Source organism: Eretmochelys imbricata, chromosome 23 (genome assembly GCF_965152235.1).
Source record: "Eretmochelys imbricata isolate rEreImb1 chromosome 23, rEreImb1.hap1, whole genome shotgun sequence".
Lineage (NCBI taxonomy): Eukaryota > Metazoa > Chordata > Testudines > Cheloniidae > Eretmochelys > Eretmochelys imbricata.
In genome coordinates, this window is record NC_135594.1 from 11,329,553 (window position 1) to 11,353,877 (window position 24,325).

General features: G+C 58.4%; 2 protein-coding genes and 1 pseudogene across 3 annotated transcripts; all 3 read right to left on the reverse strand.

The window, feature by feature from the left end:
• Nucleotides 1-24,325, reverse strand: part of LOC144279313 (uncharacterized) — a 284,264-nt pseudogene that overhangs the window by 125,166 nt on the left and 134,773 nt on the right.
• Nucleotides 443-5,854, reverse strand: CHMP2A (charged multivesicular body protein 2A). Its single transcript, XM_077840483.1, has 7 exons — nt 5,759-5,854; nt 4,130-4,215; nt 3,043-3,238; nt 2,597-2,776; nt 2,233-2,363; nt 1,531-1,592; nt 443-1,238 (listed from the first exon to the last, which is right to left on the reverse strand). Exons 3-7 carry the CDS (start codon nt 3,208-3,210, stop codon nt 1,117-1,119), a joined length of 663 nt encoding a protein of 220 aa, XP_077696609.1. The 5' UTR covers nt 3,211-3,238; nt 4,130-4,215; nt 5,759-5,854; the 3' UTR covers nt 443-1,116.
• Nucleotides 8,546-20,787, reverse strand: UBE2M (ubiquitin conjugating enzyme E2 M). 2 transcript variants are annotated; one of them, XM_077840496.1, is made up of 7 exons: nt 20,464-20,787; nt 17,567-17,661; nt 16,896-16,934; nt 16,383-16,486; nt 14,101-14,164; nt 10,517-10,595; nt 8,546-9,378 (listed from the first exon to the last, which is right to left on the reverse strand). In XM_077840496.1, the coding sequence occupies exons 1-7, from the start codon at nt 20,570-20,572 to the stop codon at nt 9,308-9,310; spliced, it is 561 nt and encodes a 186-aa protein (XP_077696622.1). In that variant the 5' UTR covers nt 20,573-20,787; the 3' UTR covers nt 8,546-9,307. The 2 variants fall into 2 exon arrangements, with proteins under 2 accessions (XP_077696622.1, XP_077696623.1); XM_077840497.1 differs by lacking the exon at nt 10,517-10,595 and having other exon boundaries at nt 20,464-20,780.

Here is a 24,325-nt window from a genome sequence, read left to right on the forward strand (position 1 = left end):
GGGCTGGGTGTGTGTGATCAATGAGCGCCAGCTGTATCCCCCCACACACACAAAGCGCCAGCTGTATCTCCCCACTCCCCCCGTAACATGCCTCCAGTGCCCCCCCCCAATCCCCATCAGTGGCTTCCTACCCAGCACTTGGCAAAGGGCACCAACCTCCCCCCAGAAACATTGATGCATCCAGGTGGGGGAGGGGGGAGAAGCTAGGCTCCAGGATCCCCTAGAAGAAGGAGAGATGGGGAGGGGCAGAGTGCTCAGACGAGGTGGGGAGGGATCGCCATGGCCCCTCCCCCACTCCAACCCAGGGGCAGGTAGGCACATAGGACAGCTCCCCCTCAGGCCCCAGCTCACTGCAGAGGAGATTGGGTGGGGCTCTGCCTGGTCAGCTGCCCCCTCCCCCCCCAAATCTATGGGGCAAGAATCAGCCAGCAGGCACCATGGCTACAAATCTACAGCCTTTATTACAACCCCTCCCCTCCAGCCAGATGGAGGCAGGAGGGCCTCAGCGCAGCCCCCTCTCCCTGTGCACAGGATGGAGAGCTCTGTGCCGGGGGGGAGGCTCCCAACCTGTGCCCCCCAGATCCAGGCTCTAGTGGGTGTGCCCAGCTGCCCCCATCCTATAATCCCAGCCCCCGCACAGACACCCACACAACCTAGACTGGTCCAGCATCTGCCCATCTGCTTCTCCCCAGAGCCAGCCTCCCCCTCTCTGTGGGGGGGGATGAATCCAGCCTGAGCTGGCAGCTCCTGGGGGGTGACTGCCATTACAGAAAAGACACCCCCACCTGTAGTGTACTTGAGCTGGAAGCTAAAGAGTTAAGAGCCCCCAACCCACAGAAATGATTCCCCCACCCCTGGGACAGCTGCAGCAGCCCCATAGCCAAACCCCCAGCCCCATTACTTTGGAGTAGGAGATTTGCTCTCCAAAACTGGCAGGGACCTTCCACCCCACCACCTAATCCCCCCACATAGGCAGAGGGGTGGCTGGGGGAGAAGTACGCAAAGAAGGGCAGAGGCAGCAGTCGCAGCCCTTGGGCTGTTGAGAGCAGTGGCCAGCAGTGGGTGGGGTGTCCGGGGAAGCACGGCCTGGGGAGGGAGGGGGGCAGCCCCAGCCCTTCAGTCCCGACGCAGGTTCTTCAGCCGCTCCTCCAGGTCGGCATCAGCATCCGCCAGCGCTGCGGAGGGCTCGGCCTTCTTCCCAGCCGTCACACTGAGCGAGGCCCCCGTCGAGGGCAGGTCTGCGGGGACAGGGGGTTCAGGACACCCAGAGCACCCCACAGCCCCCACGTCCCCCCACTGAGCGAGGCTCCTGTCGAGGACAGGTCTGCCTACCCAGAGCACCCTACAGCCCCCCATCTCCCAGGCACTGGCAGGGTCAGGCAGCAAGGCCTCCTGCGCACTGCCCAGTGCCCCCGACAGCTGTGCTGCCCCATTATCCAGCTGCAGGGGAACTTGGCTCCCAGCCCCGCCCCCGTGAGCGCCTCCGGTCAGGGCCCCCTTTGCCCCGTCCCCCGATGCTGGGATACTCACTGGAGAGCTCATCCGTCAGGGTCAGGCCCAGCTCGTCCAGCACCTGGGACACCACAGCATCACTGGGGGGGCAGAGATGGGTAGGTGAGAGCAGGGACACGGGCCGGACCCCCCATACCCAGAGAGGAAAGAGCCACGCCCCCAGATAACTGGGCTGGAGAGGAGGACCAGCACCCCACACACCCAGTAGCCAGGATCCCCACACACCTGGGGAAATTTAGTTGGGGATTGGTCCTGCTTTGAGCAGGGGGTTGGACTAGATGACCTCCTGAGGTCCCTTCCAACCCTGATATTCTATGATTCTATGAAAGGTGCCAGGACAATGCCCTGGGTGTATCCCTGGAGCAGGCACCAGCTGGGTGAGCTCATTCTCACCCCAAGGCTGTTGCTCGGCCTGGGGAACCCCTCTGGGGGGCTCAGTCTGTCACCTGTCCTGCTGATGGGCCCTGGGGCCAGATGGGAGCCAGCATCCCATAGGGGGAAAAGATCCCATGTCCCATTCCCCACACCCCTGATCCAGCCAGTCCCCTCAACCCCCGGGCCAGATGAGAACTGGCACTCCCTAGAGGGGAAAGGCCCCGGGTCCCATTCCCCAGCCCCCTAAGCCGGCCAGATGGGAGCAGGCAGCCACTAGGGGGGAAAGGTCCCATGTTCCATTTTCCCCCCCAAGCCAGCCAGTCTCCCCAGCCCTGCCCCCCACACCTCTCCTCCTCATCATCCTCGTCCCCCATGGCGTCATCGATGGCATCATTCATCATCTCCTCCTTCATGTCCATGATCTCCGACTGCTTCTCAAACTCCATCATGATCTTCTGGATCTGGGGCAGCTTCAGCTGGAGGGGAAGGGGAATATGAATATACAGTCACTGCCTTGGGGAAATTGAGTAGACTGGCCCTACAGCGCCCCCTGCTGGGAGAGGCCAGACTGAAGTAGCCAGGAGCCCCCACACCATGGCCAGCATCCTGCCCTACTCCCCCAGTACCCCTTGCTGGGAGAGGCCAGGAGCTCCCCCCATGGCCAGCAATCCTGCCCCCTGCCCAGCCTGGCTGGCAGAAGCCCCCGTACCTGTCTGTTCATGGTGGCCATGGCCTTGGTGACGCCCTTCATGGCCTGGGCCATGGAGTTGTTGGACTTGAGGGTCTGGATCTTGAGCGACACAGCCTGGATGTTCGCTCGCATCATGATGAATTTCTTGACATAGCGCCGGGTTCGCACCAGGTCCTTGGCCATGATCTTCACTGCGTCCTGCCAGGGGGATGGGTTACAGACAGAGACACCACCTCCCCCATAGCCCTCATCCCCCCTGAGCTTCACCACATCCTGCCTGGGGGATGGGTTACAGCAAGGAACACCCCCATGTACCTTTCCTTCCCCATGCTCTTCACTGTGTCCTCCCTGTGGGTGGGTTACAACTGGAGACACCCCTGCCCACCATGAACTTCACCCCATCCTGAGGGGGACAGGTTGCACTCGAGCTGGAGATGTTACCCCCAGCCCTGCCCCTCGCTCACCATCTGCCCCTGCTTCGCCATCTTCTTGATGTCAGCGATGATCTTCTTCTCCTGTGTCTCCAGCTTCTGCCGCTCGCGGTCCATATCCCGCATGGCCCGGTTCAGGGCCCGCTGGTTCTGCCGCAGCATCTCCTCCGGCGTCTTCCGGCGCCCGAACAGCAGGTCCATCTTGAGCGGGGCAAGGGGCGGCCTGTGGCTGTGGGAGACAACAGCAGCTCAGGAATTTGCAGGGAGGGGAACAGCTAGGGGAGCCCCGAGCAGCCCAGGCTGGGAGATGGGGAGCGAATCCTCTGGATCTGACAGCGAGTGGGGCAGGCAGCTGGTCAGGGCTAGTCTCCACCTCACACTGCTCTGGCCGGCAGCTCTAACTCCTTGTGGGCTTAGAGCTGGGTTCTCTGGAACCTGGCTCTTCCCCGCAAAGCTGGCTGGGCCAGGCTGTCCCGCTCCAGGCCATGCAATGGTAACAAGGCAGGAGTATCTGGGGGCTGTCTTGGGTGCATAGGGGGCTCCCTCTGTCCGTCCCCCTCCCCACCCCCACAGCACTTCTCTGGATGTACCCCCCCACGACCTCTGTGCACTTCCCACCAGCAGCCCAGCCTGTCCCGACACACACAGGGCACTGCTGTGCCAGTCCCAGGGTCAGGCCCAGCCCAGCCCTGTGCAAGGCACCAGAGTGGGTCAGACCCAACTCCAGGCTGCACACACAATAGGGACCTGCCTGGCGACCCCGCAAGGCAGGGCACAACCCCAGGCAACCCCCGCTTCAGCCTGGGCATGGGAGGCACGGTGAAGGGGGCTGACTGCCTTTAAGGGAGGAGAGGTGTCAGAGCAGCAGGCAGCTCCTTTGGAGATAGGGAACCCCCTGGACCCACCCCAGGGAGACCCTCCCCCGCCATGCTCTATTCACGCACCTCCACAGACAGGACAACCTGCTCAGCAGGAGCCGAGCTGGGCACAGACCCCTCCCCATTGATTTGAGGCCACAGCTGATCCCAGCTGCTGGCAGCGCTGCCCCTGAGAACGAAGGGGAAACACTACTCCCAACCCTTGGAGGCACTCAGGGCCAGCCAGCCAGCACAGTACTCACCCAAAGGAGAGAGCAAGCTCGTTACAGGGGGTGGCGGCTGGAGGAAGCAGGAAACGCTGGAGTCAGGTGCACGCACACAGAGTGAGCTGCAGAGACAGGAGAGGAAGGTTAATGGTGTGGAAATGTCTCTGTGAGTCCTGGGTTTGGGCACTGCTCTGGCCGGACATGCTGCCAGAGGGGAATGGAGCCCAGTGCCATTGCTTAAATATAAAGTAAATATGCTGAATCCCTGAGCCTCTACCAAAAATATTGCATTCAAGGTGGTTTTTCTACACAAAGAATCAGGGGGGAAGAGATATCAAACACCTGAGGTCAAGCTTTATAAATACAGCCCAGTAGCTCAGCCAAAGTAATTATAGACTCATAGACTTCAAGGTCAGAAGGAACCACTGCAAGCCACAGAACCCCACCTACCCACTCCTGTAATATACCCCTAACCTCTGCCTGAGTTACTGAAGTCCTCAAATCATGATTTAGAGACTTCAAGTTCCAGAGACTCCACCATTTACACTAATTTAACCCTGCAAGTGACCCATGCCACAGAGGAAGGCAAAAAAACCCAGGGTCTCTGCCAATCCGGCCCTGGGGGGAAATTACTTCTTGACCCCAAATATGCCTGTCATTTAGACCCTGAGTATATGGGCAAAACCCACCAGCCAGACACCTGGGAAAGAATTTGCTGTAGTAACTCCCTGCCCATGTAGTGTCCCATCACCAGCCACTGGAGATATTTGCTGCTAGCTATTTAGGAGACTCTCTCATTTTCAAGAGATGTAAGTAGGAACTTAAGCTCAGTCGCTTACACTTGGGCACATCTGAAAATTTTCAATTTAATTCACTGAAGACAGTTAAACCCTCTGGTTAAAAATGAATCATTTTGCTGTAAACATGAAAACTGTTCTGATATGAAAAGTTTATGGATCTAAAACATTTAGGGTTGTTTTGGTTAATAAAAGTACATATTAAATGTTGTTTTGTGCTGTCAGTTAAACAGTTACCATCCAAATGTAGTTTGACACAAAACCTCAGTGAACAGTTAATTCTCTAGGGGATAGCAAATGCCAAATTGCTCATTTGCTAACATAGTGAAAAAGGCCAGTTAATTCATAAGAATTTGAGAGTATTAAGCTACATAGTTACTTAAACGTATATAATTATAGGGAATTCTTCTAGGTAGCACAAAGATGTCCCACTTCTGGCGTCCAAGCTCTGTTATTAGCTGTAAATCGATAGGTGTGAATGAGTCTAGTGATCCCACAGGTGGCGGGAGGGGGGGAAATGCCCCTTTATTGGAAAATAACTAGCACCCAAAGAGAAAAGTTGATTAAAATCAGTGATCTCACAGAGGTTTCACATGAGATGATTTCAATTAATCCACCCTGCCCCAGCTGGGCCCCCCAGAGCCTTCCTCCCAGCTTCTCTACCCCTCCCCACCCCTGCTCCCTAACCCACCCCACTATGCCCCACCCCCAGCCCCCCTGCTCCCTAACCCACCCCACTATGCCCCACTCCCCTCCCCCTACAGACAGCCTCCCCGCACCCCCCTGCCCCCAGGCGCTACAGAGACCCCGCCCGCCCCACAGAAACGAGGGAGGCGGACACAGCCCCCAACGCCCCCCAGGGTCTCACCCGCCGCCGCTGTCAGTCTGTTTCCTCCTCTCACTTCCGCCTTCGCCCCGCTGACGTCACAGAGCACGTGAAGGGCGGGGCGTCAAGTGATGGCGGTGGACGGGGCCCCGCCCCCGCGGGAACTACAGAGAGCGCGTCCCCGCCCTCCACCCCCGCCCGGAAGTCACCATCGAGAGGAAGGGCAGAGCGACACCCTCCCCCGCGCGCGGCGGACCACAGAGAGGAGGGCTAGAGGGGCACCCCCGAGCTCCTCCCCTCCCCCTCTAGGGCCCCGCCCCCAGCAGGAGAGACACGGGGGCGGGGCTGGGGGAGGGATGGCGGGGGACAGGGGGCTGGGGGAGGAGCTGGGAGGGGAATTGGGGGGAGTGTAGGGTGCCAACTTTCTAATGGCCGAAAACGGAACACTTTGCCCACCCCCTGCCCCGCCCCTTTCCCGAGGCCCCGCCCCTTTCCCAATGCCCCACCCCCAGTCACTCCATAACCCCTCCCTCCTTCCCTCTCCCGCACCCTCGCTCACTTTCACGGGCTGGGCTTGGGGTGCAGGAGGAGGTGGGAGTCAGGGTGTGCGAGGGGGCCCTGGGCTGGGGGAGGGGTGCAGGATCAGGGCACGGGAGGAGGCTCTGGGCTGGGGCAGGGTGCGGGCTCCGGGTGGCACAGACCTCAGGCAGCCCCCAGGAAGCAGGGACATGTCCCTCCGGGCCCCAGCTCCTAGGCATAGGGGCAGCCAAGGGGCTAGGCACCACCGCCTCAGCTCCCATTGCCCATGGTTCCCAGCCAATGGGAGCTGCGGAGCCAATGCTCAGGGAGGCACCTGCAGGCAGGAGCTGCGCATGGAGCCCCTGTGGCCACCCCTATGCCTAGGAGTCAGAGAGACACGCCGACTACTTCGCAGTAGCCCTGCTGCACCGCCAGCTGGACTTTTAACGGCCCAGCCAGCAGTCCTGACCGGAGCCGCCAGGGTCCCTTTTTGACTACAAGTTCCCACTGAAAACCGGACACCTAGCAAACCTAGATGGGTAGGTTGGTCAGGGAGCTGATAAGTGGTCTGGGGGCAGGGGGAGGGGCGTGAAGGCTGGGGTATGTTGGGCAGGGAGCTGATAGGAGTCAGATCAGGGTGGGCCTGGGTAGAGCAGAGGGGAAGGGGCTGGGAGCAGGACAGGGGAGAGGAGAGGGAGGTGGGGGCAGGGGCTGTGATGGTTGGATTGAGCTACAGTCAGCCTGGGAGGCAGATTGAGCAGGGGTTGAAATGGGTTGAGGAGATAAGGCTGCATGGGCTAAGATGCAGGGGGGGTTGGGGGCAGGGAGAAGCAGGAGCTCAGTTGAGGTTGTGTGGGAAGCAGGAGGCTGGTTAGTGCTAGTGGGAGGCTGGGGGGGGGGGGAAGGAGACAAGCTGGGGCAGAGGTGGGAAGGAGGAGCCCAACTGATTCCCACACAACCTCCTCAGAGGGATAGTGTGGGGGAGGACTGAGTGGGGGTAAGGGGACACATTGGGGTGAGGCTATGGGTAGGGGTGGGCTGTAGGAACCAAATGCTGTTATTGCAGGGACACCACTGGATCAAAATTCAGACACCCCACTCCCCTGGTTCTTCTCACCTCATGATCATTGCACCTGCCCAAGGGGGGCTTATAAACCCCATTTCCTCTCCCAAGTAGGTCATCCCCTGGCAGGGCCCTTCCCCCCACAGCCCTCTGAACTATGCAGCTTCCTACGAGGTCCTGCCATCCCTCTGGGGCACTCGTACTCCCGCTCACCCAACCTGGCCCCAGGTTGCTACATGGCCCCATAGGGCTGGAAGCCCCTCTGGGCAGGGACTGGGCCTTCCTGGCATCAGGGCTGCACACACAAGCAGTACACCACCCATAGCAATGCAAGGGCCAACCCCATATCCCCAGAGGCCACCCAAGGGAGTGGCGGGGTGTCCCTGCAGAAATGGCAGGGTGAGAGCCTGGGGCGGCCAGCACTGGGACTAGATGATCAGTCATCCCTTCCAGCCTTAGCACCCATGAAGCCCCAGCCCAGTGAGGCCCCGTGGCCACAGCCCTTTCCCTGCTCCTGGGCAGGAAACAGCCCCCACCCCTCCGTCTCATCTGCCTGCCCTGCTCCATGCGGAACCAAGCCCCCTGCCACCATGGCTCAGCCCCTGTGGGACACAGGGAAGACATTTCACACTGCCTCAGGCCTGCCAACAAGGCCCAGCTTTGGCTGCCCCCTATTCCTTCTGATGGGGAATTCTCCCTCCATGCTGAGCCCCAGCCAGCTCTGCTGCTGACTCAGCCAGAGGTTGGACGTCCATCCCCCACTTCCAGGCAGCTGGGCCCCCCTTGGCCACTTGATTCTCACCCCAGCAGCTGAGATCAGCCCTTCCTTTCCTAGCCCAGAGGGGGCAGCAGTTGCATCTCATCAGCCCGTATTATGGCTTTACCCTACAATCATCGCACATCCGCCCTTCTCTCAGGTCTGCTTGGGCAGCAAGCGCCCGCTAACAAGGCTTGGAGGTTTCTAAGCCAGCTGCAGAAGCGGGCAGAGAGGGAGCAGCTACCCGCTGTGCTGGGGAGCAGTAGGGTCAAACCCACTTCTTACTCACAAGCCACTTCCAACAGCACAGCAGGCCAGAGGCCTGGGCGATGAGCTGGAGCCCACCTTGCAGCTTGGGCAAGATATGGACTTATGTGGCCCCTGCTGGGGCAGCTGGGTGGGCAGCCCCTTGAGGAGAGACACCCCTCCACCCCATCTGAAAGGGAGGAGGGGGGCGGCGGAGCAATGAGGACAGACAGGCCCTGGGCAGTGAGGTGCGCTAACATTCCCCTTTAATAACCCGACACACTAGAGTACAGTGGATTCATGGCCCCGGGGCTGGCAGGAGGCCCCAGCGTGGCAAAGAACCAGTTCATTGGGGGGTGAGGCCTGGGGCAGAAGGGGGCAGGGTTCAATCAGCCCAGGCCCCACCTCCAGCCCGGTCCCATTGAATAATCAGCCTTCGCTTTGCTGTAAGTAGGGTGCTGTGTTTTTAAAAACCAGACACATGAGGGATGTAAAAGGGGAGGGCGGGCCCGGCCCCCCACGGCAGGACTGCATGCACCCCCGGCCTGCCCTACACTCCTGCTGCAGCCCCCTGCCTAATAAATAGATACGCTCTGCAAAGCCAGGGGGAGGAGCCAGTGCGCTCACGTTGGCCATGTCTAGGGGGCGCTCTGCTCGGGGTCTGAGCATGCTGGGAAACCAGCAGGAGAGCGACCAATAGGGAAGAGGGGGCTGCGTGGGTGGGGCAGGGGATTCCAATGTAAGCCCTGCCCCATCCCTCAGCAGCCACCTCCCCTCCAGCCAGGGGGCAGGAGTGGGGGGGGAAAGGCTGCCGGGCCAGAGGCCGTGAGCAGCGAGGGGGGCCCTGCCAGTGCCAGGCTCCTGTGCCCCCCGGTGGCTGAAGGCAGCGGTGTTGGCAGAGTCCCTCGTGGGAGGGGTGGGGGCAGCTGGTCAGTTCTATTTGAGGCAACGCTCGAAGTAGGTGGAACCGATGTAGCCGCCCCGCATGGAGCGCTGCACGTTCTGCTCAAACAGGCGTCTGTTGTTCTGAAGGACCTCGGCAGCCTCTTTGTTCAGGGGGTCTTCGGGGTTTGGCTCCTGTGGGCAGGGAGGAGAGGTTAGAGGCTGGCCATGCCCCTGATCACCCCCACCCAAATCAGGGCTGCATCCCCATGCCACGCGCCACCCTCACTGTCCTTCCCTGAGTCCACTTACAAAACAATCCTTAGCCCCGCTTCTGAGGGCCCCTCGCTGCATCCCTCACCTCCAGTCACTTTAACCAAAGGAGACTCTGTGATCCAGTGGACAGAGCACTGACCTGGGCACCAGGACACCTGGGTTCTATTCCTGGTTTGCCACCGCCCCTGTCCATGTCTCAGTTTCCCCACCTGTAAAATGGGGGTGGATACGGACCTCCTTTGTCAAGTTCTAGATCAGAGCTAGCGTACTAACAGAACGTTGTATCACCAACTACCCCGCTATAGTTAATGCAGTACACCACATACAGCAATTATAGTAGTGTAAGGCACCTTTATCCTGGTATAACTGCAGCCAGGCTAAGATCATACCAGTATAAGTACATGGTAACACGTCACTCCTCTAACCAACAGAGTTGCAGTGGCACAATCTCTGCATGTAGCCCAGGCCACTGTCAGCTTGTCTGAAATCCCTGCAGCGTTCCCTCCAGCTATGGTGTAAGAGACCGTTCAAGGTGAAGTGAGCACTTAACACACCTCTGCAGGTGTAGGACAAAGGAGGGTTAGCATGTCATAGGTTGCTGTAATAAATCATAAATCCAGCGTCTTTATTGACTTTCAGTGTCTAACAAAAACAACAAAAAGACACTCTGCACATGCCCCAGAGGGATGCAGAAGTCTTCCGGGGGTGCATCAACTCATCTATATATTTGCCTCAAAAAGACACTCGTTTGGCAACTCATCTATATATTTGCATCAAGTCATCTATGTATTTGCCTCAAAAAGACACTCCTACGGCACACCCTACCACGCCAGGGCCCATCGGGGATTATCAGGTAACAATTACAACCCCTACTGGATGGGGACCACATCCAGAAAGAAATCTTTCCCGAACCCCCTCCCCTGGTCTTCAAACAGACCCCCACATCCATCAGAAGCAGGCTCCCCACCAACTCAAAGCAGCACCAGACCCTCCCAGAACAACTGATGCAAAACCTGCAGCTATATCTTCACTGCTAGGAGGATCAATACCCACACACCTGTCAAGATCCATGGGTTGTACACACACCTATCACATGTGATGTACCTCATCCAGTGCACTGCATACCCCAACAACACCTACATGGGTGAAACAGGACAATCACTACGATCGCTAATGAACTCGCACAGAAAAATGATGAGACAAGAGAACCGCCTTATCACCTGTGGGCAAACACTTTTCACAAAGCCATCATTCTGTATCTGGCCTCTCGACTCTCATCCTCTAAGGAAACCTCTTCAGCACCTTCATAAGATGAGCCTGGGAGCTTAAATTCATAACTCTGCTAGACACGAAAAATCATAGACTTATGGCTCATAATCGGTTACCCACTAACCCCCCTTTTTTGTCCTATGACTGCAGGGGTGTTAACAGGCTATTTCACTATGAATGGGTCCTTGAAACATGTGTTAATTCCTTAAAATGCATGTTAATTCCTTAATGTAAACAATCTGTTCCAGCTTGTATTGAGCTGTTACACCTGAGAACCTTTCCCAGACCTGAAGAAGAGCTCTGTGTACACTTGCAAGTTTGTCTCTCTCACCAACAGAGAAGTGGGTCCAATAAAACAATGGTTCTCAACGAGGGGTACGTGCACCCCTGGAGGTATGCAGAAGTCTTCTGGGGGTACATCAACTCATCTACATATTTGCCTAGTTTTACATCACTCTATATAAAAAGCACTAGCGAAGTCAGTAAAACTAAAGTTTCATACAATGACTTGTTTATACTTCTCTATATACTGTACACTGAAATGTAAGTACAATATTTATATTCCAATTTTACTATGTGGTAAAAATGAGAAAGGAAGCGATTTGTCAGTACTATTGGCTGACACTTATATTTTTAGGTCTGATTTTGTAAGCAAGTCGTTTTTAAATGAGGTGAAACTTGGGGTACTCAAGACAAATCAGACTGCTGAAAGGGGTACAGTAGTATGGAAAGGTTGAGAGCCACTGCAATAAAAGATATTACCTCACCTGCCTTGTCTCAGATACCCTGGACCAACACAGCTACCACAACATGGCAAACAACCCATAGTTATGTCAAATATTTAAGATCCATTTAACTCCAATGACTGATGACTATTTTGGAGAAAGGACAGCACTGTTAAAACGTCAGCACCCCCAAAGAAGAAACATCCCAAGACCTTCCCATAGACCCTCCAGCTGCACCAGGAAAACCAGATCTGACATTCCCAACCTTTTTAAAAGGTGGAAAAAACATGGAGAAAGTCACAAAAATTCACTGTAAATATGTGTGTGTGACAAGCCCCATTTCTGGTTTTTAAACCCCTTTGCAGGTCACTTTGAAAGGGCAAGGTTCTCCTGGCCAGGCTCACACCCGGAATCAGACGCAAAACAGCTGCTGAGGCAGAAGGAGTGTTGGGTGTGACCCACTGTGGTGCAGATTCAGAAACAAGGCCAAGCCCAGGGAAGGTTGGAGGCTGTTTCCATGGACCCCCTCCCCAAAACCATCACGCTGTGAAAAGACCAGATTCCAGCGCACATGCTAAAAAAGCAGGGAAAAGCAGAACAAGAAGCAAGGTTTGGAAGCTGAGGCCAGACAAATTCCAATGAGAAATAAGGCACAAAACTTTAACAGTGAGGGTCATTAACCACTGGAACCAACTACCAAGGAAAGTGATGGATTCTCTATCTCCTGATGGCTTCAAATCCAGACCAGATCCCTTTCCTGGGAGATGCTTTAGCCAAACTCAAGTTATTGGGCTTGGTGCAGGGGAGAGAGGATGGAATTTACCGGCTCGGCAGGATCACATTGTAATCGGCAAATGTCAGTAAACGTCATTTTCACCACGCATCCACCAGCCAATGAAAAACATTTCCCCTGATCATCATCAAAATGTACAGAGGCAAAAAAAGAAAAATGTTGCTTCAGAACTCACTGGAGTTTGATTTAAGGCAATTCACTTTGTATCATTTGACCTCTGTGGACAACTGGGTTTTAACAGTGATAAAACTAACCGAGTCTCAACGTCTACGGTCACTACATAATTGTCTGCCCCCCCCATCCTTTCCTGCACATGTGAATATTGAAAACAATAAAAATGAGGGAGAAATGCCTAAACCCCGTCATTTTGGGAAAGTGTAAATATTTAAATAGATAAAAACTGAAAAAAAAAGCGTAAAAAAACAAACAATATGATCCATCCAAATTACAAAAAACCAACAACGGAGGCCCTGCCAAACCTCGCTGTATGGGAGGTCAGGCCAGAAGATCTAATGGTCTCTTCCTGGCCTTGAACTCCAGGAGGAGCGCTGGTTTCTTCTGAAGGAGGCCAGAGGGGGTCTTTACAAGCTTGCATCTCACAGGTCGGCGGCTTCACTTTTATCCTGGCGCCCGCTCTGGGCACAGTTCAGACCTAATCCCCTTATGCTCTGCAGGGTCTTGGAAATCGTGCCATTACTGTCGATTAAAGAGGCAGGATGGCCCAATGGTTAGAGCACTTGGGAGCTGCACCTTCTCTTCCCTGCGCTGTCACTGACCCTGCATGATCAGCCATCTCTGTGCCACACTGCCCCATCTGGCTGCATGACGATAAATCCATGGAAGATTGTGAGGCGCCCAACTACCGCAGTGATTGGGGGACCTCGGAGAGAGGGGGATAGACGGGAATGCGTGTACTGATTTCCACCTGCAGGATGTATTTTAACGATACATTGGACTCCATAGATTCTGCCTCTGGGTATTTTGATTGACTGTAGAACTGCCTCAAGAAGGGGACAGAAAAGGGACTGAAAAAAGCAGCACATTTGCTGAACGCCTCTGTTCACGATGCTACCATTTAAAGCTGCCCGTCATTCGGGTTCAGGGTTAACAGTCCACCGAGTTGACCCATTTCAGGCAGCTGGCAGATGCTGCTCGGCCCATTGCCCCTTGGGAGACCTGCACCCCTCAGGTTGACCAGAGTCTTTAGGGGATGCCCTGGGACCCCCCAAAGGCTCCATCAATTGTGTCAGAGTCAGTCCAAGGCACCAGGGATGCAGCAGCTGAGCCAAAGGAGAGACCCCGCATCCCAGCGGTGTCCCTGCAATACGTTAAACCAGCCATGCCCACATAAAGAGCCATGGGGAACCCAGCCTGCGCAGGGCTGAGCGGAGCACCAGGGACCTGCAGAGATGGAAACACACAGGAGAGCCGGCCCCGGACCCTCTGCAGGCCATGCGTACTGAAGCATGGCACTGCAGGCAGCTCAGCACGCAGCTACGCCAACCCCCCCAGTCCTCGCAGAGTAACCTGCCAATGCCTCCCTCGGCTCCGAGGGCACTGCCACCCCCCGCCAGAGTGTGCCATAGCTTGCCCAGAGACTCTAGGTAGCAATCACCCCACCCCACCGCTCCCCCAAACTGCAAGGGGACAAGGAGATCAGCACCCCACGACCAGCCCCCAAACACATGGCAGGAGGCAACCACTGCCCCCCGAGCCCTGCTGAAACACCAGGGCTACCTCCACCCCGAACAGTGCAGGGGACACGGGTCCCTCCCACCTCCTGCCCCACGGCCCCCCCAAAATGCCCCCCCCCGCCCAACGGTGCAGGTGAAACCTTCCCTCCCTGGTACTCACCAAGAAGAGGTACTGCAGACCATAAATTATAGAGTTTATTGTTAGTACAGGTTTCCAGTCCTCTCTGCGGGGCAGAAAAGAACCATGAGTGAGGACCCTGCAGCCAAGCCCATGAGAGGAGCGACACCACACTCGGGTGGCAGGGGATCATCCCAGGTTCTGACTGGGGAGGAGAGCCAGACAGGTGGTATTGGGGGGAAAGGGGGAGGAGCATGGGGATATGAGACCTGGGGTGGGGATCACATCAGATGACTAGGGGAATGGAGATCATGGAGATTATGGGAGGAGGCGTTGCCCCAAGACCTGTATGTAAGGAGAAGGCAGTGCAGCTGGAGGGGGATCCCCCATATCCCTCCCCCCCGAGCTCCATGGGGGTGGGCCACGGGGAATTCCCCCATATCTCTCCCTCTCGCCCCCTGCTCCCTGGAGGTGGGCCACAGGGGATTCCCCGGGATGCTGTATGATTGAAGATGACCATTTGTAGCAGTTGCTACCATTGTTATACAATTGTAACAAATCTTATACAAAGTCTATCACGTAAGGTGTCAATGGAAAAGTCAAATACAATTATCCTGGTAAAATCCATGGATCACCCCAGCATCTGAAGGTGTGAAGATTGGCTAGGTCTCTGTATCTCACATGTGTCTGTCCTTGAGGTAACACCCACAAGGTAGTTAACATTCAGTCTCTCCAGCCCATTGTGAATGGACTACGCAGAAGAATCAACTCTCTTCCAGAGGACATGTGAGAGCCAGGAGCCAGTGGCCACCCCTGTGATTCAGTAAAACATGTCAGGGCATGTGATGTGGACATGTGACCTCAGACTCCATCTTTGTCCATACACACAGGCTGTGGGCTTTGTTTGGGACAGTAACTTCCCATCCACGTGGCAGAGGATATAAAAGGCACCTGAGACATCTCCAGTTTTCCTCTTTCCTCTAAGACAGAGGTGGGCAACCTACGGCCCGCAGGAGCATCCTGCCCAGCCCTTGAGCTTCCGGCCAGGGAGACTAGCCCCCGGCCCCCTCCCCTGCTGCCCCCCCTCCTCCGCAACCTCACCTCGCCAGGCAGCCAGCGCTCTCGCCCACCACTCCTGCCGGGCAGCGCGGTGGCGTGGCTGCAAGCTTCTGCCGCTCTGAGCGACGTGGTAAGGGAGCGGGGAGCAGGGGGGTTGGATAAGGGGCAGTGGGTCCTGGGGGGCAGTCAGGGGACAGTTGGATGGGGCAGAGGTGGGGGGGGCGCGTGCCATCAGGGAGGGTTGGATAGGCATGGGAGTCCTGGGGGCAGGGGTATGGATAGGGGGAGGGGCATCCAGGGGACAGGAAGCAGGGGTGGTCGGATGGGGGGGGTCCTGGGGGGGGTCCCAGGAGGGGACGTCGTCAGGGGAAAAGGAGTGGGGTGGGTTGGATGGGTCGGGAGTTCTGAGGGGGGCAGTCACAGGGCAGAGAGTGGGAGGGGACAGATGGGGTTGGGGGCCAGGCTGTTTGGGGAGGCACAGCCTTCCCTACCCGGCCCTCCATACAGTTTTGCAACCCCGATGTGGCCCTCGGGCCAAAAAGTTTGCCCACCCCTGCTCTAAGAGGAGCATTTTGAACAATGGACTGAGAACCGTCCAATCTTTTGGAAGTTAGCAAAGAGACTTTACAAGCCAGCCGTCTATTCCATCACTGCTACAAGCTTGATGTAAGGACTTTGCAATCATTTGTATGTATATGATCTTTTAACCATTTATAACTCATTTATTAATACATTTTTTGGTTTACTAAAGATTGGCTGACAGAGTGATAACCGGGTAAGATCCGAGATGGATTTTGACCCGGTGGTAAGCATCTGATCCTTTGGGAATAGTGGAACCTCACATATGGTGAACTGGGTTTTCAGTAACCTCTCACTATATTAGACCAGTTTGCTGGGATGGGAACCAATGGCTGGAACACCTATAAGAGGGCTGTGTTTGGCTTCTTATTAACCAGTGTGGTACTGCAGCTCTTCTGCTACTGGTTTGGTGAATCTAATTGTAGCTAAAACCACCAGTTTTTGGCGTGTGCCTGCCCTGTTTCTTGCAGTCTGCCCCGAGTGTGCATTCTCAGTGAGGTCCATTCTAGGCACCAGGTCACACCCCATACCCCCCTGCTCCCCCCCACATCTGTGTGGGTGGGGCAGGGAAGGATCCTGGTGCTGGAGAGAGGCCACTCCCCTGCCCGATCTGCATGGGTGGGGCAATCCCCCAGATCAGCCGGGGGTAGCAGTGATAGAGTGGGGTGGCCAGATGCGCTCCCTACCTGAGGATATTTAGGCAGACGTTGCCCTCTAGGTCTATGTTGGGGTGGTACACCATGGTCTCACACTTCACCTTGGGAGGGTCATGAGGGTAGCCTTGGCCTACCTGCAGACAGACAGATGGGAGAGTCATTCCCAAGCCCCCCCCCACAGCAGAGCAGCTGGGCCCAGACTCCCTGACCCTGCCAACTCACAGGAGCTCCAGATTCCTGCCCCCCCCACCCGTAGTGCTGCTCGCCCCCTGAAGCAGGAAGGGACAAGCGGCCCGGACTCCTGGGTCCTCTTGCCAGCTCTGGGCGACTGTGGGCATGTCCCCGGCTTCCTTAGCCGTCACAGCACTTTCCTCCCTCCCAGGAGAGGGGACACCAGATGCGTGGGGCCGACACTCCCTCCTTGGCTCAGACACAGCGCGAAGAGAGTCCAACACGGGTAAGCCCCGAGAGCCCCGCCCCTCCCGGCCGGGCAAGGCTCTGGTGCAAATTGAGCTCCACCCCAGGGGCGGGGAAGGGACTTACCTTAAAACTGAAGACAAACTTCCCCCCTTTATAGAAACCCTGAAAGAGAAAAGACCTTCAGTGAGGGAGGGATCCTCAGGGGACCACCCAGCACCCCAAGGGGCCTGGGCTCAGCCCCGCCCCATGGATCCAACTGCAGGGGACCAGAGACGCAGCAGCTAGGTGCTGTGATCACACCCCCTCCCCAGGCCATTCAGCTCAGCTGGCATTGTGGGGCCTGATGCAGGGTGGGATTGAGGGGCACCAGCAGCGCTGTGGTGGGCGAGCTGGGATAGCAGTGGAGGATAGTCAGGATTGAGGGGTACCGGCAGGGCTGGATCTGGGACAACAGGGGCATGGGCAGAGCCATGAATCTTCTGCAGCCCCTGCCCCCATCTCCCTCCCCAGAGTACTGGCTTGGGCTCCAGCACCCCGTTCACCCTACGCACACGGAGGTGCCTTCCAGCTGCAACCCCCCACCACTCGGCCTGCTGCAGCGCAAGCTGGGCCCCCTGCAGCCTGGGCCTGCCCAGCAGGGAGCAGCAACCGGAGTCTGGGCACAGGCTGAGCCCATCAGCTGAGCAGCAGCTGGGGCTTCCCCTGGGGCAGGAAGAGAAAGGCAAGTCCAGGCATGCAGGACTCCCTGCTCCCCACCCACATGCCGGACCCCCTCCCTGCCTGCCCCCCCTCACCTCATCAGGGCAGATAACTAGCTTGAAGTTGAGGAGGTCGTCCTGGTCGGAGAAATCTATTTCGCATGTTTTCGGCAAATTCAGTTCGTTAATATCTGGGAGGCAGGAGGAAAGCAGGGAGAGATGGGTCAGTTTGGAGGATAACCCCAGATCCCTCCCACCCCAGAGGAGCCCCACCGCACTCTCCATAGGGGGTAGATCTCTGGATCAGAAAAGGGCATTTCAAAAGTGGGTAGGACAATCCTGGTCTGTCCTGCCCCCCCCACACACAGGAGGGAGACAGACATAGAAGCCTCCTACTAAGTCCTTTTCACTGGAGGTCCATGATACTCTGGCTGGGGTCAGGACACTGGGTCTCGGGGGCAGGTTGGGGGAAAATGCCATATTTAGAGCAGCCCCCAGGAGGTACTCGCCCCACAGCCCTGCCCAGGCCCCATTCACACAACAGGACACAGTAAGGCTGTGTCCCAGCTCAGCCTGGCGCTTGGTCTCCGACTGCCCTCCCTCATGGGGCGAGGCCCCAGCAGGATTGGGCCCGTGAAGAGCACTGCACAGAATTGTGCCAGGGAGGGGGTACATGTTCTCAACAGGACATAGGCTGAGCCTCACCGGGTACATCCCCAGAGCGCGGCCGGGATCCCCCCCATCAGCTCAAGATGGGGCAGAGGGAGTCAAGGGCATTGACCTGTCACCTCTGGAAAACTGGACTGGAGCGCCACACTGGGACACAGTCGGATTGGGATGGAACCTGGTATCTTTCTGGGCACAGCCAGAAGTGGGGAGAACCCAGGTTTCTGCCCTTTGCGGACATTCGCACAGCTGGCGCTGCCTGTAGCGATGTCTGATTTGTTGCGTGGTAGGGTTTGCATCAGAGGCCCCCAGTGGGTGCACTCCCCCCCACCCCCTGTGAACATGGGTTCTCATTGGGTGGGGCTCCCACCCCCACCAGGGAAACCCCAGGAGACCTCCCCCACACACACACTGGGGGGCCTCCCATCCTCAACCAGGGAAACCCCAGGAGACCGCCACACACACACACACACACACACTGGGGGGTGCTCCTTCCCTGCTGGGGAACCCCAAGACACCCTCCCCCTACACACTTAGGGTCTCCCTCCTCGGCTGGAAAACCCCAGGAGACCCCACACACACACTGAGGGCACCCACCCCCACCGGGGAAAACCCATGAGACCCTCCCCACACACGTCTAAGGACCTCCACAAGAACACCCCCAAATTGAGTCCTGCCACACTGATCACCCGCTCGCCTCTTCCCACCCCTCCAGCAAATATTCCTCCCCCTGTTGCATTGAGGAGTCCCCCCCCAGCATGTGTGTGTCTCAGTAAGTCTCAGTATGTATGTCTTGGGGAGGCTGTATGAACCCTCAGCAGTGAAGAGCGCGAGCCCCATTGGGGAAGACCTCCATGGGAGGTGGCTCTCAGAGAAAGTGTATGGGGGCAGTGGGGGGGAGCAGAGCAGTGTTCCCTCTAATTTTTCCCATCCAGGTGTGGAACGAATTTTGTTATGTGCACCAATACGGACGTGATGTCTGACGCATCACCTACATACCAGCGCACAAAACGAAATTCATGTGGCAGAGGTGGGGCCAAGGGATTTGGAGTGTGGGAAGGGTCTCAGGGCTGGGGCAGAGCATTGGGTGGAAGGGAGGGCCCCGGCTGGGGCTGTGGGCTCTGGGGGGGGGCTGAGGGGTTTAGGAGGGTGCTCCGGGGCTATGGCAGGGAGAGAGGGCTCCCCTGAGCTCTCACCCCCTGAAGCAGCATCTGGGCTGGGGAGAGGCACCTCTCTCCACCATGGCAGCTCCAGAACTGGGGCTACATGATAGGTGCCCCTCCCCCGGCCCCGCAAGTCCGGGTCGGGGCTGGGTTCAGGGAGGGGCACCCTGACCATGACAGGTCCAGGCCATGCCTGCCAGATTTGGGCCAGGGTGGGGGCACCCTGGCCACAGCAGGTCGGGGGCTGGGCTAGGTTGGGGCTGGGGGAGGGGTGCCCTTCCCCCTGCCAGATTCCCTGAGCACCTGCATGGTGCTAAATATGCTGCTGCTAGCAGGGTGCAGCTTACAGGGAACTTAGGATCAGAGCCCCAGTGAGGGCAGATGAGCAGGAAGCCCCTTTGGGGGAGGAGGGACCCCCATTCCCCAGCAGGAGGATCACCGATGATGTGGGGGCTCATGGGATTCTGTCGTGGGCAGAACGGGGGGTGGGGGTGTGTGCCCAATATGTGAGCGGGGGATGCTAGGTGGGAATAGCCACCTGCCAGTATGGGGGTAGGAAGGGGGGAGGGGATCTTCCCCATTGTGAGGCATCTATGGGGTCTGAGTGCGGGTGAGGTCTCTCCCCACCAATACAGGGTCTGGGTGGGGGCGCAGAGTGGAAGGAGGAAGGAGGCTGCCCACCCCCAGCACCCACCTGAGCCAGGCAGTACCTTTGCGCTGAAGGTGGGGGGATCAGTGGATCGCCCCAGGATTTGCACCAGCTGGTACTTTTCAGAGTGGGGCCTCCCTTGTGTCTGGGCTGGTCTCTCCCCTAGCAGCCCATCTAGGAGGCACCAGTCAGGGCTTCAGCTGGGTTACAGCTTTCTGAGTAGAGGGGATCCGGGCCCGTCCCCGTGGTACCAGTAGGTGCGTCTGGGCCGGATGGTGGTCAGGGAATCTGAACCAGGCCAGATGGTACCAGTGCGTTGGAGCCAGACAATACTGGGACCGGGTGGTACCAGGTCGGGTGAATAGAGAATTTGGGACGGCGGGGGGAAGGGGGGGCTGGGCCGGGCGGTACCGGGGCGGGGGGGGTCTGGGCCGGGCGGTATCAGGGAAGCGGGGGGGAAAGGGGGGCCGGGCGGTACCGGGCCGGGGGAGGGGCCGGGCCGGGCCGAGCAGTACCTTTCTGGATGCGGAGCTGCGCGGCCGACGCCTTCTTGCTGCTGCCCTTGGTGCCTCCGGCCGATTCCTCCTCCTTCTTCTGCTGCTTCAGCGAGAACAGCTTGATCATCCTGCCGGGCGGCCGGGCCGGGCCGGGAGCCGAACCGAACCGGGCCGGGCGGGCCCGGGGGGCGGGGCTCGGCGCGGCCTGTGCGGGGTCCCGGCGCTGGGCCGGGTCAGTCGCTCGCTGCTGCCGGGCCCGGGGAGGAAGCGGAGCGGGGCCGCCCAGGCTACTGCCGCTGTGGGTGCGTCGGCAACGGCCGGCCCGCTCGGGTCCTTCCGGAAGAGCTTCGGCACTTTCCGGAAGCGCTTCGGCTGCTTCCGTCGCCGATGGATTGGACCTCGCTGCTTTCCGTCCAGAGTCTGAGCACCATCCACTCCCAGCTTCGCCACTTTCCGCCGCAGCATCGACACTTTCCGCCAGACGCCCGGAAGCCTACGTCACACGCTCGGCACCGCCCACCCAGGGCTCGGCACTTTCCGCCGCACGCTCGGCACTTTACGCCGGGCCCTCGCCTCCCCGATGCGGGGAAGGCGCTGCGTTCCAAAGGGCTGGGGGAGGGACCCGCGGATCGGGGAGAGCTCAGGACGGAAGTCAGCAGGCCGCCATGTTTAGTGAGGGCAGAATGACTTCCGGTCCTTGGGGTCTTTAGGGGAGTTGACGCCTCTGCGAGGGGAATTTGGATGAGCCCCGATCACAAACATGCCTCAGCCTGCTGGGAACCCAACCCCTCTTTTACTGGCTGGCCAATAAATCCCCTGGCCATTGTACCACCAAGGCTGGGATCAGAGGTCACCAAACTCACGACAACTGGCCACCCACGCCAGGCCCACCAAGCTGTTACATGGCTGGATGTCGCTGTGGCCGTCGGGGGAGGGGGCGGCCGTGGGGATGACACAGCTGGACGGCGCTGTGGCCAGCGGGGGAGGGGGTGGCCGTGGGGATGACACAGCTGGATGGCGCTGTGGCCGTCGGGGGAGGGGGCGGCTGTGGGGATGACACAGCTGGAAGGTGCTGGGGCCGTCTGGTGAGGGGTTGGCCGTGGGGATGACACAGCTGGAAGGCGCTGGGGCCGTCGGGGGAGGGGGAAGCCCTGGGATTGACACAGCTGGATGGCGCTGTGGCCGTCGGGGGAGGGGGCGGCCGTTGGGATGACACAGCTGGAGGGCTCTGTGGCCAGCGGGGGAGGGGGCGGCCGTGGGGATGACACAGCTGGATGGCGCTGTGGCCGTCGGGGGAGGGGGTGGCTGTGGGGATGAAACAGCTGGACGGCGCTGTGGCCAGCGGGGGAGGGGCCGGCCCTGGGGATGACACAGCTGGATGGCGCTGTGGCCGTCGGGGGAGGGGGCGGCCGTGGGGATGACACAGCTGGACGGCGCTGTGGCCAGCGGGGGAGGGGGTGGCCGTGGGGATGACACAGCTGGATGGCGCTGTGGCCGTCGGGGGAGGGGGCGGCTGTGGGGATGACACAGCTGGAAGGCGCTGGGGCCGTCGGGGGAGGGGGAAGCCCTGGGATTGACACAGCTGGATGGCGCTGTGGCCGTCGGGGGAGGGGGCGGCCGTTGGGATGACACAGCTGGAGGGCTCTGTGGCCAGCGGGGGAGGGGGCGGCCGTGGGGATGACACAGCTGGATGGCGCTGTGGCCGTCGGGGGAGGGGGTGGCTGTGGGGATGAAACAGCTGGACGGCGCTGTGGCCAGCGGGGGAGGGGCCGGCCCTGGGGATGACACAGCTGGATGGCGCTGTGGCCGTCGGGGGAGGGGGCGGCCGTGGGGATGACACAGCTGGACGGCGCTGTGGCCGTCGGGGGAGGGGGTGGCTGTGGGGATGAAACAGCTGGACGGCGCTGTGGCCAGCGGGGGAGGGGCCGGCCCTGGGGATGACACAGCTGGATGGCGCTGTGGCCGTCGGGGGAGGGGGCGGCCGTGGGGATGACACAGCTGGACGGCGCTGTGGCCGTCGGGGGAGGGGGCGGCCGTGGGGTGACACAGCTGGATGGCGCTGTGGCCGTCGGGGGAGGGGGAAGCCCTGGGATTGACACAGCTGGATGACGCTGTGGCCGTCGGGGGAGGGGGCGGCCGTGGGGATGACACAGCTGGACGGCGCTGTGGCCATCGGGGGAGGGGGCGGCCGTGGGGTGACACAGCTGGACGGCGCTGTGGCCGTCGGGGGAGGGGGAAGCCCTGGGATTGACACAGCTGGATGACGCTGTGGCTGTCGGGGGAGGGGGTGGCCGTGGGGATGAAACAGCTGGACGGCGCTGTGGCCAACGGGGGAGGGGGCGGCCGTGGGGATGACACAGGTGGAAGGCGCTGTGGCCGTCGGGGGAGGGGGCGGCCGTGGGGATGACACAGCTGGATGGCGCTGTGGCCAGCGGGGGAGGGGGCAGCCATGGGGATGACACAGCTGGAAGGCACTGTAGCACTCAGGGGGATAGGGATAGGGGAAAGGGGGCGGCAGTGGGGGTCGCACAGCCAGATGGTGCTACAGTCGTCGAGGGTGGCAGGAGGGAAGGAGGTGGCCACGTGGATGACCGAGGAACTTCTTTGTGCCCACTGGCAGAGGGCACAAGGGAGGCATAAAGTTCTACAGGCATCCCCGTGGTCAGGTAAATACATATTAGCCCAACAAACGGTGGCATGTGAAGTATCTATTGGGAGCCAGTAGTCATCATAATCATTCAAAAATGTATGCTAAGATGGTCATTTCCGTATCTGTACTGGCAAAGATGTTCTTAAAGCCAAGGAGATAAGGCAGGACACCCAGAGGTGACATCTCCCTCGCTGGGCCTTATGTTCACTTCAGAAATGTGGTTTGTTCGCATTATGGAGCCTGATATCCGGCATAAGGTTGTGAGTTCTGCAAGAGAGAAAACTTACAAGAAAAACAGTGGGAATGCTGTTTGACTAAGATGAAAAGACTAGTCATGTATATTTGGGAATGCCAAGGTGTCCCCTGGATCAATTACCTCGTGGAAAAGCTGGCAGCATATTTCATTCCATGAGAAATGCATGGCCCAGCAGAACAATGCTGGAAGGCCTTTGTGCTGAGTTGTGCTCCAAAAGACATGAAAGTATCTAGTTAAATAAGTCTAGGCCAGGGGCAGTCAATTATTTTTTCTCCAGGTCCACATTTCTTGGGAAAGGTATAGTCCAGGTCCGGGTTCGAGAAAAACATTTTTCACACTGCAAATGCCTCTATTCAATGAACACATACAATGCTGTGTAATATACCCAGGGTGGTCAATAGGTGGACTTTTTTCAGAGTAACAGCCGTGTTAGTCTGTATTCGCAAAAAGAAAAGGAGTACTTGTGGCACCTTAGAGACTAACCAGTTTATTTGAGCATGAGCTTTCGTGAGCTACAGCTCACTTCATCAGATACATACCGTGGAAACTGCAGCAGACTTTATATATACACAGAGAATATGAAACAATACCTCCTCCCACCCCACTGTCCTGCTGGTAATAGCTTATCTAAAGTAATCGTCAGGTTAGGCCATTTCCAGCACAAATCCAGGTTTTCTCACCCTCCACCCCCCCACACAAATTCACTCTCCTGCTGGACTGCAGGCAGTGGGCAGTTAGTGCTAGGGGGTGGGGCTAGTGCAGGTAGAGCAGTGACGGGCCAGGTGCTGGCAGGCTTGGAGGAGCTGGCACCCGGAGCTGACATAAATCAGGGTGGCAGGTTTACCCCCGCCCTCCCTAAATGGAGCTCCACCCCTGAGGAACTGACAGTGGGAGCCCTAGCAGGCACCAGGGCTGACTTGTAACTCGGGGTGGGGCAGGTATCCCCGCAGTCCTCCCTAAATGGAGCCCCGTCA